Source organism: Fundulus heteroclitus, chromosome 9 (genome assembly GCF_011125445.2).
Source record: "Fundulus heteroclitus isolate FHET01 chromosome 9, MU-UCD_Fhet_4.1, whole genome shotgun sequence".
Classification (NCBI taxonomy): Eukaryota; Metazoa; Chordata; class Actinopteri; order Cyprinodontiformes; family Fundulidae; genus Fundulus; species Fundulus heteroclitus.
The window spans coordinates 20,948,066-20,961,592 of NC_046369.1; the positions used below are offsets into that span (position 1 = coordinate 20,948,066).

At 38.9% G+C, this 13,527-nt stretch overlaps 1 protein-coding gene across 6 annotated transcripts in view; it reads left to right on the forward strand.

Annotated features, from left to right (window-relative positions):
• The window catches only part of si:dkey-21p1.3 (collagen alpha-2(IX) chain), a 31,673-nt gene that overhangs the window by 2,787 nt on the left and 15,359 nt on the right, over window positions 1-13,527 (forward strand). For all 6 annotated transcript variants that reach the window (XM_036141218.1, XM_036141216.1, XM_036141219.1 and 3 more), the window contains exons 2-16: window positions 552-1,766; window positions 4,030-4,083; window positions 4,618-4,737; window positions 5,970-6,008; window positions 7,911-7,964; window positions 8,067-8,120; window positions 9,265-9,372; window positions 9,733-9,786; window positions 9,988-10,041; window positions 10,122-10,166; window positions 10,259-10,312; window positions 10,511-10,555; window positions 10,647-10,700; window positions 10,787-10,831; window positions 10,938-10,991. In XM_036141218.1, coding sequence (XP_035997111.1) covers window positions 552-1,766; window positions 4,030-4,083; window positions 4,618-4,737; window positions 5,970-6,008; window positions 7,911-7,964; window positions 8,067-8,120; window positions 9,265-9,372; window positions 9,733-9,786; window positions 9,988-10,041; window positions 10,122-10,166; window positions 10,259-10,312; window positions 10,511-10,555; window positions 10,647-10,700; window positions 10,787-10,831; window positions 10,938-10,991 — 2,049 coding nt within the window. The remainder of the gene's footprint in view (window positions 1-551; window positions 1,767-4,029; window positions 4,084-4,617; window positions 4,738-5,969; window positions 6,009-7,910; window positions 7,965-8,066; window positions 8,121-9,264; window positions 9,373-9,732; window positions 9,787-9,987; window positions 10,042-10,121; window positions 10,167-10,258; window positions 10,313-10,510; window positions 10,556-10,646; window positions 10,701-10,786; window positions 10,832-10,937; window positions 10,992-13,527) is intronic.

The window sequence follows — 13,527 nt, forward strand, 5'->3', positions numbered from 1 at the left end:
TTCACTTTCTAACAGCTGTACAATATAAGACACAGCGAGATACATTTAGTTTTGTTTTACACGTCTACACAGAAGACGTAATTAATAATTAGAACGTAAAACACTCACTTTGTTGGTCTTAGATAGTATGGTGGTGCCAGATCTTCCATCCACCCAGCCATCCATTGTCTACAACCGCTTATCTTTATAATTTGAATTCAGCTGTTATTATAATAAAGTTATAGTGCAATCTAATTTTCATTTGTAGCTACTTTTCCTTTCCACATATTAGTCCCACACTTGCCGTGCAGAGAGGGTTTAGCTCTCATCATTTTAAAGTCAAATAAATTAGAACAAAGGCATAACTCAGGGTGCTTTTGTGCACATATTTACATTTATGAAGCTAAGCATTAGCACAAGAATGCACTTCAAATTGTGGCTTTGTCGTTCTTAACTGTTATAGTCAGTTCTGCATGCAGCTGTTTTGAATAATGTCCTCAATGTTTTGGTTATAACTCCCCAAAAACTTACCAATGAAACTTGAATCTCTTTGTTAAAAACTTCCTAAACAGGTTGGATCTGGTAACGGGATAACCACTCAGCCTGGATTCAAACCATCGTCGAGCCCAGAAAACCAGTCTGGCCACTCTGAACCGACCCCAAGGACGGATCCGGTGAGCAGAACTTCCCCTGCTCCGCACATCTATGATGGACACACAAGAGCTGTACTGACTGTGGAAGCAAAGTCTACAAGCTCGACCAGCAGAGACGTCGACAATCCAGGCGTGGAAAGCGACAAAGATAATGAAAGCAGAGCTCCTCTGCTTCAGACTGAGGAGGAGCTTTTTAAATCTGATGTATCAGAGGACCTGAGGAGTCCATGGCGCTCTGAAGCTGAAGTTATGACGACGAGTCTTACTCCTGGAAAGCCTCAGTGTGATCTCCATGCAGTGGGTGGCAGCTGCAAAAGTAATCTTGAGTCTGTCGCAGCTGTCGAGACGACTCTCTCGAGTCCTGACATTCAATCTGCGAATCCCACAGAAACAATCCCGAAAGAAGCTTTTTCAGACAGACCACATGTCGCTACCGCTTCCACTCTTGTTTCTGTTGCCACCTCTAAATCAGGGCCTCCTGTCTTCATGTCGCTCCCATCCTCTGAGGCTGGAGGAGAAATAAGGGAAGAGAGAAAGGAAGCGCCTTCATCAGTCATCGCAGCTCCACTTTTCGCAGGCATGACCTCCTCCCCAGAAGGCTGCAGAGCAAAACAGGAGCAGGAAGAAGAACGACGAGCAGAAACTGAGGAATTATCTGCACCCGAGAAAGACCCAGCCTCAAACCTGACGCTAATCAGGGTAACAAAAGGAGAAGAGACGAACACAACTGGCTTTGATTCCCAGTCTGGTAGTATTTTGGCCAATCAGACAAAGGAAAAATTGAAAATAGAAAAAAAGCTGGAAGCTGTTCCACTTCAAATTGAAGCAACTCTGCTTCCATATGCGATAGAAAAAGGTACAGATACATCTACAGATCATGGTGGCGTTGATTCAAAGAGCGAGGAGGGAAGTTTAATGCACCCAGAAATGGAAGTTACCTTCTTTGATAACGATGATGTTGAGCCTTACAATCAGTCCTCATCCGATTCAACCTCTCAGTTTAATTCTGGAGGCGTCATCGTCCAATCCCAGACTGAAACTCCACAACCGGCTACTGAAGCAGCCAATCAGCTCTCAGGATTCACAGAGAGGCGCCTTCAGGCAAAACCCAGGCCAGGAATCAGAGGCCAAAGGGTAAGACTTTAACCCTTTTATCAACAAAAAAAAAAGTTTTTAGAAACAAAGCTAGACTGTTCTTGCATGGTGAAACTTGTGCTGATAGGAATTTGCACCCACATTTTCAAGGTTAATCAGTGGTGATGTAGTGAAATGGTCAGTTTAGTGTTCAGTTTATATTTCCCCATTTATACACGGGTTGATTATAAACGAGTTGCTGGAAAATAAAGGAACAAAGATAAGAGAATCACAATAAAAACAGGGATTACATCAAAAGAAAGTAAAATATCCAAGTTTAAAATCCTAATTTAAAACAAACATGGAGAGAAATGCATTACTTAATAGTAAAGTCATTTTTATCTTTATGGTTAACCTTCGAGAAATAGCAACGTTTTCAGTCCTGCTTTAAAGGAGGCAACAACAATTTCTGCTCATCTCAGGTTTTCAGGGAGTTTTTCCAGAGTTGAGGAGGTTGGAAATAAGATGCTGCCTCCCCCTACATAAACACAGAGGGAGCAGGCCTCAGATGACCTGGCCTACATAGTTCATCCCTGGCAAGCAGCTCTGAGATGCATTTAGGCCCACGTCCATTCAGAGCCCCATAGACAACTAAGAAGACAGCCAATGCAGTGGTTTTAGAACTGTTGTAATCTGATTCATTTTTATCTCATTCTGGGCAGGAGTCTGGCAGCGGCATTTTAGATGAGCGACAGCTGCTAGTAAGACCCTTGTAAAGATATATAGTCTTTTGAAAATAAAGGCATTCATAATTTTTCTGCCCTGCTTTAAATGGAAATCTTGCATTTTGGAAATGTTCTAAAGATGTTTGTAATTTAGCTACAGACTTTATGCTCTTTTGTGTCACAGTGCAGTTAAGTGCTGCTCTGTAGCGTTGGCGTTTAGGGAGCAGAAATATCAATTCTGTCTTTTTCATGTTAAGCTGAAGGAAGATATATATATATATATATATATATTGTAAGAGATCTTGTTATACTCCACAATTTGCGGCAGGGGCTCAAGTAGATGTTCTACAAAAATGGCCCAAGAATTGAGCCTTGAGGAACCTCAGATGTGATTTGGAATGAGCAAATCACACAAAATGGTCGTGGCCTGTCAAATACATTCTCACATGCTTTAGCACAGTTCCAGACAAATCCCACGTTTCTAGTCTAACAAAAAAGATGGCATAATGCTCGGTTTTCCGCTCAATTTAGTTCAATTCAGGATTTTTTTATTCAGTTATTTTCAGTTCCATTTTTCAGTCCGGTCTACTTTAGTTTATATGGTGTGCAATAGTGTGTACACAGAATATGTTGTAAGAAATAATTAGAAACAACGACAACAGCAAAAAAAAACGTTTTTTATTTACCAATAAAAAACAAGTGTAAAGAAGTACATCAAACAAAAATGTACTAATTAAACAATTTCAGCACAGCCATTAGATTTAAACATTTTTTGAAATATTATACAAAGCGAAAGGTTTCAGTCAAGTGAGAAAGCATGTTTCAGTTTAAGATCCCGAAGAAAAAAGCAGATTATGGGCCCACTTTTAAAAAAAAAAAACTAAAAAAAACTGATGAATTGGTTATTTGAAATAAATTGTGCAGCAAATACATTTATATTTTTCTCATGGTCCCTGACATTTTACAGACAACCCCCCAAAAGATTCATATAGGGCTGAGCGAGTGACGATTGAGTATTTTTTTCAGAAGGCTCAACGTGTCAAAAAAGGTATTATTTCATTGGCTTTGTCTCCCTCATGTGGTCAATCTTTTGTACTGCACTCAGTTCATACATCCATTCTCATTTGCGTTTCCTCTTTTCTCTGACATGCATGAGTTCTCTTCATTTACTAGAAAGCAAAATCTGAATTCCTTTAAAAAAATTAGGATTAGTCTGGTAATGTTTAACCTTTTTCCTATGTATAAGCAATTTTTATTCACTTGTTCTTAACCTTGTATACATTGGAGTAATTTATTACTGCGGTCTAGTGAGAAAACAACAAAAATTGGAAATCTAAAATGTAATATTTTTTATAATATACCATTATTAACTATGTTTTACAATTTTTATATATTTTGCATTGTCGTGTATATTATGAATATAGAAATAAGTCCACAAATGTCTTATTTTTAAGAAACATTCATGAAACAAAAGACAGCAGTGGGAATAATAATCACACAGGGTGGAGTTTGTATTGGTGTTTTTTCAGATGCAGTTCTATTAGTAAAGTTTTTGCAAGCTAAAACTGTCTAATTTATAATACTTATTCTTTCTTCAGGGACAGCATGGTCCACCAGGACTTCCAGGACCACCAGGACCTAAAGGAGACAAAGTAATGTTTAAACTATCAGTTCACTCATGTTATTGTATTTACTGTTAACCTTATGCCAAGATTACTCTAACCTGTCACCTATATTTAGCCTCATGTAATTTATAATCGGCACAGGTTTAATAATTAAAGCTGCTCATTATTAATTCAGAAATATTTAATAAAAACATGATGCCATGAGCTTGCAATAGTTCAGTTATTGCATCTACTTGTTTAACTACCCAAATAAAAACCACATATTCTGCAGACTTGCGAAAGGAAAAAGCAACACTTCCATCATCTGAACTTTGAATTCAGTGTTATGTCATTTCAGGTTGGGAAAATTAACACTGCTGGTTCTGGATCATTTCAAATAAGAGAGTCTTTTATTGTATCATCTGAAACTTTTGAGGTTCAATTTGCATAGAAATTAATCTTTGATCTACTAAAAATCCAGCTGTGTTTTTTTTTGTTTTTTTCATTAGAGGCTTATCTAAATGATGACATGATCTAAAATTAGATACGATCAAAGAAACATATTGTTCTCTGGCTTCTAAGGGCTACCAAGGCGTCATGGGCAGGACCGGGCAGACAGGATACAGAGGCCCCGTTGGTCCAGCTGGGATGCCTGCCATTGTCGTGTTCAAAACCTCTGAGGAAGAGTGGGAGGCTTTCAAGGTTAGCGTCCTCTGTGGATCTCCACCAGCAGTAGTCATACCCCCAAAAATCCAAAGAAAAGGTGAAAAAAAAAGCTGAACAGATAAAGTGATGGAGCGAGCTAAGCTGGGAAGACAGGCAGTAAAATATGAAAGATGAATACACACAGCTGAATGTGAATTACGGAAAGACAACTGGGAGAGATGAAATAACAAAGTTCTGCTCAGATCACATAAGTGTCGTTGATGAGTGCTGTCTGTGTTGCTTGTTTGTCTTTTACAGTAATAGCTGCATAAATTAACCCCTGCTGAATTTAAGGATACTTGTGCTGGATGAATCTTTGAAGTGCTTGTGCTGATCCCCCTTTCGTTCACTTCATTGCCGCAGGATCTCGGTCGGTGCTCTGGAGTTCTGTTGTTGGACGCCTCCTTTCTTCATCTTCGCTTTCTAGATCATTCAATAAATGATGGGAGACCTCAGTCCTGCGGTCACATAATTGCGGGCCGCCCGGTTAACGACTGGATGATTTCTTGTAGCTCATCCCTAACTTGACAGATTTCAGATTTTATGCTCTTTAGATGTGGCAGCAGTGGTTCTCACCTTGAACCTTTTGCCAGAGACGATCATCGTTGCTCAGTCTCTTCCATGTTGCTGAATCATGAACACTGATGTTGCAACAGACAAGTGAGGCCTGGTGCACTTCGTGTGTTTTCTGGGTGCTTTTGTGACCTGCTCGATGTGTTGTTGATGCTCTCTGGGAATAATTTTTGTCAGCCAGCTAGTCCCAGTAATGTTCACCTCTGTTCCTTGTTCTCTCCAGGTGTAGATAATGGCTCTCATTGGGTTTGCCGGAGTCCCAAAACCTGTTGTTGAATTTCTTAAACTGAGGACACGAGGTGTTGCTTTTTTTGGGGGAGCTTCCAGCCTACTACATGTTGGGTTAGGGAGTTAGGGTTATCTTTTGGGTGATCGTTTACTGATACTTCTGATACTGATGCTTCTGATACTAATACTATCTTTAATTGATACATTGAAACACTGAAGTGGATCAAGAATAACAACAAAATGATTTTCACTGTACTTTAAACATACATATATATATATATATATATATATATATATATATATATATATATATATATATATATATATATATATATATATCCTCTCTTACTTGTGTGCAAATCCATTGCAAATGAAAGAAATAACACTTTATAGTTTTAAAAGCTTTTTTTTTCTTAATTTCCTTGCAGAAAACCAAAATCTACAAAAAGCTGGTGTCCTCTTGGCCGGTAGGTAACTGTTTTGTCACTAGAACAAATTTACATTTTTGTATTATTAGTACTGCCGCTAGTCTGGTAGTACACAGACTACAACTCCAAAAAACTTGGGAGATAGTTTCTCATGAGAACCGTCTGGTGAGAAAATAAGAAGCACTGTTGCTGATCAGTGATCTGTGGTTGTGAGATTTCTTGTTGAAGGTCAAACACTCATTTAAAATGCGGAAGAGTACAAAGTGTTGTTTTTTTTAGAAAAGCAATTGTTGTGGGAAATAATGATAATAACTGATGCCCCAGTTACTAATTGAATAAAAGGAAACGCTGATGCCATCAAGTTCCAGCACTTTATTGAGAACCAGAGCAGAGAGAAGTAATCACACCCCTGGCGAGGCCACAGCCTGCCCCCTTGTCTGCTCCCAGCCCTGGTCTCCTCCGAATCTGTATCTACCTCCTCCTCACACCGCTGCATCGGCTGACCAGAGCAGACGTAACATCAGGCGTCTCAAACCCAAACATTTACAGTCTCACACAGAAAATACGCACGCACTGACCTTGATTAACCAGGGGAGGTGGAAACCTTCTCCCTGATTGCAGCAGGTCCACTAGGTTCTGCAAAAGCTTTTTCCCTGCTGCCATCAGACTGTTGAACTGCTGAAGTATAAAAGTGTACCACACTAGATTCGCTGATTTGCACATTTGCACATTTGCACATTGTATCGTATTCTGCAAAATTGATGCTGCACCTTAACCGGAAACGTACTGCAAAACTGTGTACAATGCAACTGTCTACTTTTAAATCACTGCTGCACCCTACTGCATATTTGTCTACATTTGGTTTACATTGTTTACATTTCAACTGCCTACTGTTCACTGCTGCACTTTATCCGGAAGTAAATTGAAATTTATCCTGTAAGTGACTGCGATTGATCACTGCACTTTATCCTGTACTGTAATTCACTGCAAGGTATCCTGTAGAGTTACTGCAATATTTCTGAGCTGTGTGAAAAACGAAATTTCGTTCTGTATGCACTCTGTGTATACAAAATGACAATAAAGAAAGTCTAAGTCTAAGTCTAAGCTGTGCTCATATCTTTTCAAGAGAATTAGATTAGAGGTGATTTTAGGACCCTCAAGCTTTAATGTTTCCATTTACACTATACAAATATAATCTTTTTTTTTTTCCTCGTTGTTGCTTTTTCTGTTTCTTTGATTCCTGGCAATCCTACGCCGCTTCCTTTTTTTTATTGTATTTATTTAAAACAAATTCAACAGTCCAACATAAATTATTCCAGCTGCATCTCAGCTGCTGATTTAGCTGATTGGTGAGGTGGTAGTTCAGCCTGAAACGTTTGGCGCTGTGCTGTATGTATCCTTTAATCACATTTAATGATTAATTTAATGATTTAGGTTTTTTTTGTTTATTTGTTTTGGACTTTTGTGGAATCAGCCCTATTCACTATTCATTATTGTAATAAACTTTTCAGAACTAAATTGTGTCTGGCTGATATCGGTTTCTTCAGCTCTAACATTAAATTTCTGGATTTATTGTTTACTGCAAGCTGCTATGTAAAATGAGAACAGCCCCATAACTATAATGTGGCAGGGGTTAGGAAACTAAATTTTCCGCAGCAAAATGTCGTCCTTACATCTGCCAAACTGAAAAGGACTCTAATTGTTTGGAAAAAACGTTCGGTGATAAATAGCAAAAGATTTTTTTTTTTCACTATTTCCTCTGAAGGAGAAACTTTGAGAACAACAACCTTTTGGGAGTATGTTACTTTTCAGAAATATGTAATTTTCTGAGTTTTAATTTGACTCAAGGTATAGTCAGATTTTTACCTAATTTAAACAAGTTAATAAAAAAAGGAAAATGAAGCGTTATCCTTTGTAATTTTTGTGTTTTCTCTTTTGCAGAAACATAAGGGAAATCCCGGCCCGCCTGGACTTCCGGGACAAGATGGACCACCTGTAGGGAAACAACTGAATTAAGAGTCCTGATCATAGGGCTATATTTTCCATTAAAATTATATAAAATGTAAAACGGTTGTAAAAAAACTTTATTTTTCTTAGGGGCCACCTGGAATTACTGGAAAGCAAGGACCAAAAGGAGTTCCAGGGAAAATTGTAAGTGCTTATTGTTAATTTTTTACGCAGACCAGAGATCTGCAGCTCCAGAGTCACATGTGGCTCTTTAGTCCTCAGCGGCTCTGAATAATTTTGATCAAATTTTATAAAACGAAATAAGCCATAGTTTGACATACAAAAGCAATAGAAAATTCTATTTTAGACAGTTCTGCTAAATTCAAACTTCCTCTTTAGAGAAGAGTTTTTTTCTTGTTCTGTCCCTTTTCTGATATTATGCTGCAAATTGTGTGTTTTAATTTTCTAAAGTGAGCCGTCTGCCTTAAAAACGGCCACAACAAAGTATCTATTTTTCTATCTTGACCAATTTCACCAAAGTAGAAAAAAAACATTAATTTTATGGTTGTGGATTAATGTTATTTAATGGGATCCAAGGTTAAAATGGCTGTTTGGTCTGCAAAGGTTGCTGACCTCTAACTTAGACCAATTTAATGACAGCAGAGGAGAGCGACAGACATTTTTCAAAAGACCACAAGCTTTGCCTCTGAAGCTGACAACTTTAAATATGGAGAACGGAGAAGAGGTTGTAGTGTTTTAGGCAGAGCTACGTCTTGAATTGCCAGACGTACAACCTTCCAGAGGAGATGCCGGTCATCTTCTACGCTGCCACCGTTCTGTCTGTCCTGTGTTCATCCATCACTGTGTGGTTTGGCTCGTCCACAACAAACAATTATGAAGAAGAAGAGAAGAAGGCTTGGACTTCCCTCATCTTGTACAGGTCTAGAGCCAGAAAAAGGGCTCCTTATATCTCTGCAGACGCCTCACATCCTGCACACAGAGTATTTAGGCTCTTACCCTCAGGCCGGCGCTATTATTCACTGAAACCAGCTGCAACAGAGACAGTTTCATTCCTTTGGCTGTCAACTGGACGAACCTGAACAGTCTAAGCAGCCAGAGAGATACCGTGGTTATTTGCGTCAGTCCAATCCTCTTTTTAAAAACGTAAATATTCATAGTTACAAGAAAGATATTCCTATTTCCCTTTTATACAGGATTGTGCTTAAAATGTGTGCATTGAGAACAAAGTGGAACCAAAGTCAGAACTCGTAGCGATTAAAACTGAGTCTGATGTCACAGGCATAATTTTATACACTACAGATGAGTGATTTTTTTTTTTTTGCTGCAGGGCAGACCTGGACCGCAAGGTATGCCAGGTCCACAGGGTCGACCCGGAGAAGATGGCACCGCAGGACGGGATGCTGAATCGGGGCTCACGGGCTTACCTGGAGAACAGGTGCACAAACATAATGTTATTTTCTGTCTCAAAAATACTTTCACACATTGGAGAAGCTTTTGTGAACATTGTTTCATTCCTGACTTTCTGACATTAGATCAGACTAAACCTTTCCTGGCTCAGGTTGGTCAAATCCTATTTGCATTTGTTAAACGACGGAATAGTGAGATTTATAAGCTGCAAACGCCCGAGTATTGATGTATTCACTTTCTAATTAAGTGATTCACAACATCTGACAACACGCGCACCTCCACAAGACTGTTGCCTCTATGCAACAACTCAAAAATGGTTTTAAATTGTGTCCCTGTAATAGCTGTCTCTGATCCCTTATGACATTTTTTGCTTTGTTTTGTCTTCCAGGGTCCAAAGGGCTACAGGGGAGAGAAGGGCAGCAAAGGGGAGCCGGGTGAGTGGGTAAGATTACAGTGAACTTTGTCTCGTGGAGATTAGGAAGTGGTCATTTTTGTGTGCTCTCCAACTAACTCATACATTTTAGGCTTAAATGTTTGGTTGTTGCATATCAAAAAAAATATTTGCACCTAAATATTTGTCATCCTGACCCATCTCATATTTTTACCCTTTTTTTTATTTTAACATGGGTTTCTCTTCCCTCAGGGCTATCAAGGAGAACCTGGAGCCCTGGGGCAAAGAGGAAGAAAAGGAGAAAAGGTCAGATTTATAATATACTCGTCATCAACGCACCCAAAGTGCATATCTCGTCTGATTTTTGTGTGTCTTGTCGCTATCAGGGAAACAAAGGAGTCCGAGGGTTTGACGGGATTCCCGGCTACATTGTAAGTGTAGATTGCCTCTAGGCTGCCTCTTTCGCTGCTTTTGCCGTCACATAATGAGATCCGTGCCTGTATGTGTTGTGTTCAATGGGCAGGGCCTCCCTGGAGCCAGGGGTCCTCGTGGTTTCCCAGGACACTCAGGACCTCCGGTTAGTGTCGAACGACCATCTGGATCAGACTTAGAGACACAGTACCAGTAAAAGCAAAGAAATAAAACCATATGAGCAACACACTTACTTGGTGTAAACAATTTAGCGTTTCTCAACCTCTCACAAGATGCGATGCCTTATCAAAAATAAAAGCCCATGTAAACGTAGACCTTGATGACTGTCGGCGTTGCTTTTTAGGGAACAATTGGAGCTCCGGGCTTTAGTGGTTCTCCCGGTCCACCTGTAAGTCCTCACAACATTAATCAGCTACATCACGCACCGTTCATCTGGCACATTCAGTATAATTCATTAAATCGTGATTTAATCTCACCAGGGGAAAATGGGCCCCAGGGGCGTAGCGGGACACACTGGAGTTAAGGGCCCTCCGGTAAGTAAAAAAGCAAGTTTAAAGCAGGTGGTTTAAAAAAAAGAAAGAAAAAAAGACAATAACTGAGGAGCTGACGATGCTTTCAGGGTCATCAAGGACAAATGGGCGCCAGAGGAGCAGCGGGACCTCAGGTGACAAGACATTACCGTATTTTACCCTTAATACCAGAGGCTGAAATGGGACATTTCAACCATTAAAAGGCTGTGGTTTTATTTTAACCTGACTGTTTTTATTCAGGGAGAATGTGGTCCAGATGGAGCAGTGGGGTTTCCTGGTGTCCACGGCCCTCAGGTACACCATGTCAGCTCATCTGATTTGGGCATTTCCTTGAGTTAAACATTGGTTAGGATGGTTAAATGTGTAATCATCAGTCACAATGATAAAAAAATGATAGCAGTAATATTGACCCTTCACAGTTGATGGTGAAATTGTGTCTATACTACAGCCTTTCATCTTGTTTTTCCAGTAGCAAAATCTCACACATAAACGTAAGAATCGTTTAAATTTTGTACATTTATTCAGTAGGGGGAAAAAACTCAATTACAACATGGCCAGTCATCACACTTTAGGGCATGACCAACAATCCTTCTAAATAAAAGTTAAAAAAAAGTCAAGTTAAAGCTTTTTTAATGTGATCAAACTGTTGAGGTGTCGTGATCTACGGGTGTTGTGCTTTGATTTTGTTGTTTTAGGATTTTGTTGGCTTTAGTCATTTATCCTTTTTGTGTGTAGCTGTACATTGAGTATTTAGGAGATTTTTGTTGGTCTGTTCTTCCCTGTCTGCCCCTGATAATTACTCTTCCTCAGCCTAAGCCACCAGTTAATTAGTAGACCCCATTAAACCGTGTCTCCGTGTTTAACCTTTAGCCTGCTCCTGTCCTCCGCTCTGTTTAAGCCCTCTGTTTGTTTTCAATTGTTTCTGGGTTCTTTTGTCAGCTACCTGTCTCCATGCCTCGTTTGCCTCATCCTGGCTCTGCAAGTTGCCTGTTATATATTAAATTCAATTCATACATGCATTATTAACCCCAAAGGAAGATTAAGCACTGGTTTAACTCATGTTATGAGGTTTCTTCACAGAGTTGCTGTAGATGCTGACGGCTGCAGCCGTTGTTGCAGGGTTGTTTATAATGTTTTTTATTTTATGAAGAATCCCTCTTTTCATCATAATCTCCTGAGGTGATAGAGGAGTCCCCAGAACAGAGCCGGCCTTCTTTATAAGCTTGTTGAACTTCTTTAGGTCAGTTGCTCTGATGCTTCTACCTCAACACATCATGGCAGAGGAGATCACTCTCTCTGCAACCAGTGATGGGGAAAATACTTTCTAAATGTATTTAGTTACAGAATACTGAATACCTGCTTTAAAATGTATTTTGTATCGTATTCTTCTACTTTATCATGTTACCGTATTCTAAATACTTGGAATACTTACCCTTAAAACTGCATTTAAGCCTATTATGTAAATCTCACATTATGCATAGGGAGTTATTCCCTCAGAAAAACAAACATATTAATGCTAAACATTGCGTGGGAAAAATAAATAAAACAATTATTCAAAATAATTTTTTTTATTAGTGTTAACCGATTATATTTCTGTTTCTATAATAGTGTGACAAAGTGTTTGAACGTAGCAGCAACTTTTAACATTGCATCTCTTAAAAAATCTCAATTTTTTAATTCACAAAATAAAATAAATGAAAGCTATGCCAGAAAATATGGTAAAAAGACTAAACCAAAAATACTGTAAGTAAAACAATTTACTACAAAGGTTGTATCTTCATGCTGATTAGTAAAAACCTTTTTCCTAAGTAAAATATTGCAAACATTTGCAGAATGCTAAAAGTGCTGTTTTATATGACTAAAACAGCACTTCATTCTGTTTACTCAGCACCGTTTTAGTCATTATAAGCAACAAATAATAAACAGAATGAAGTTTTATTTCGAGGCAAACATTTTAGTGGGTAGTCACCAATCTACCTATAATTAATCAACAGTCCAGTAAAAACGGTTGTAGCGCAGCTAGAGGTATATTTCACAGTGCTTATCTGTCATTTGGTTGCGATGAGTGAAAATGAGTCCTCGCTATCTGAAGAATCGCTCTAACTTGGTTTATTGGCCAAGTTTATGGGTACAAACAAGGCTTTTGATTTGTTTCCATCACTGGCAGCCTAATTCAAGTCTAAGACAACAACCCACAGTATGTAAAGCCGTCAGCTTTTATTTAGTAAAGCAAAGTGCTTCTTAAAAACTTTTTATTTAAATAAATTAAAAAAAAGATCAGACAGGTTGTATTCCCTATATTCATGTCTTTCTGTATGCAACGGGTGAACAGACCATCTTCCTCTATGTCTCGCCTCCGTTTATTTCCGTTTAGCTGCCATAAACACATTAACTATTCTTCATTAGGCGCCCGCCTATGCATTGAAAATGCATGGCGGAGGCCTTATGTTATGCACCTAATAAGGGTTTCTTTATTATTTATTATTATTATTATTATTATAGTACCGTTAATACAGCCCGAACCGTAGGCTGTGCCCCCACAAACCATATATCAAAACGTGCGTCTCGACGCCGCGATCAGGGCTTTTTGTACTTGACACCGTTTTGACTTACAGTTGGAAGAGAATTCGCAAAAAACACTTCTTAACACAATTGACCTCTAAATAATGCTCGGCTGAGCACGACACTGGTGTTTTGGTCGAGTGGGTTAGGTGTCGGGCTGCAAAGCAGAAGATCATAGGTTCGACTCCAAGCTGTGCCAATTTCAGAGAATTACATTTTCACCCAATATTTAATTTCCCTTTGGCTTTAAAAAACGATTTTTTCATTT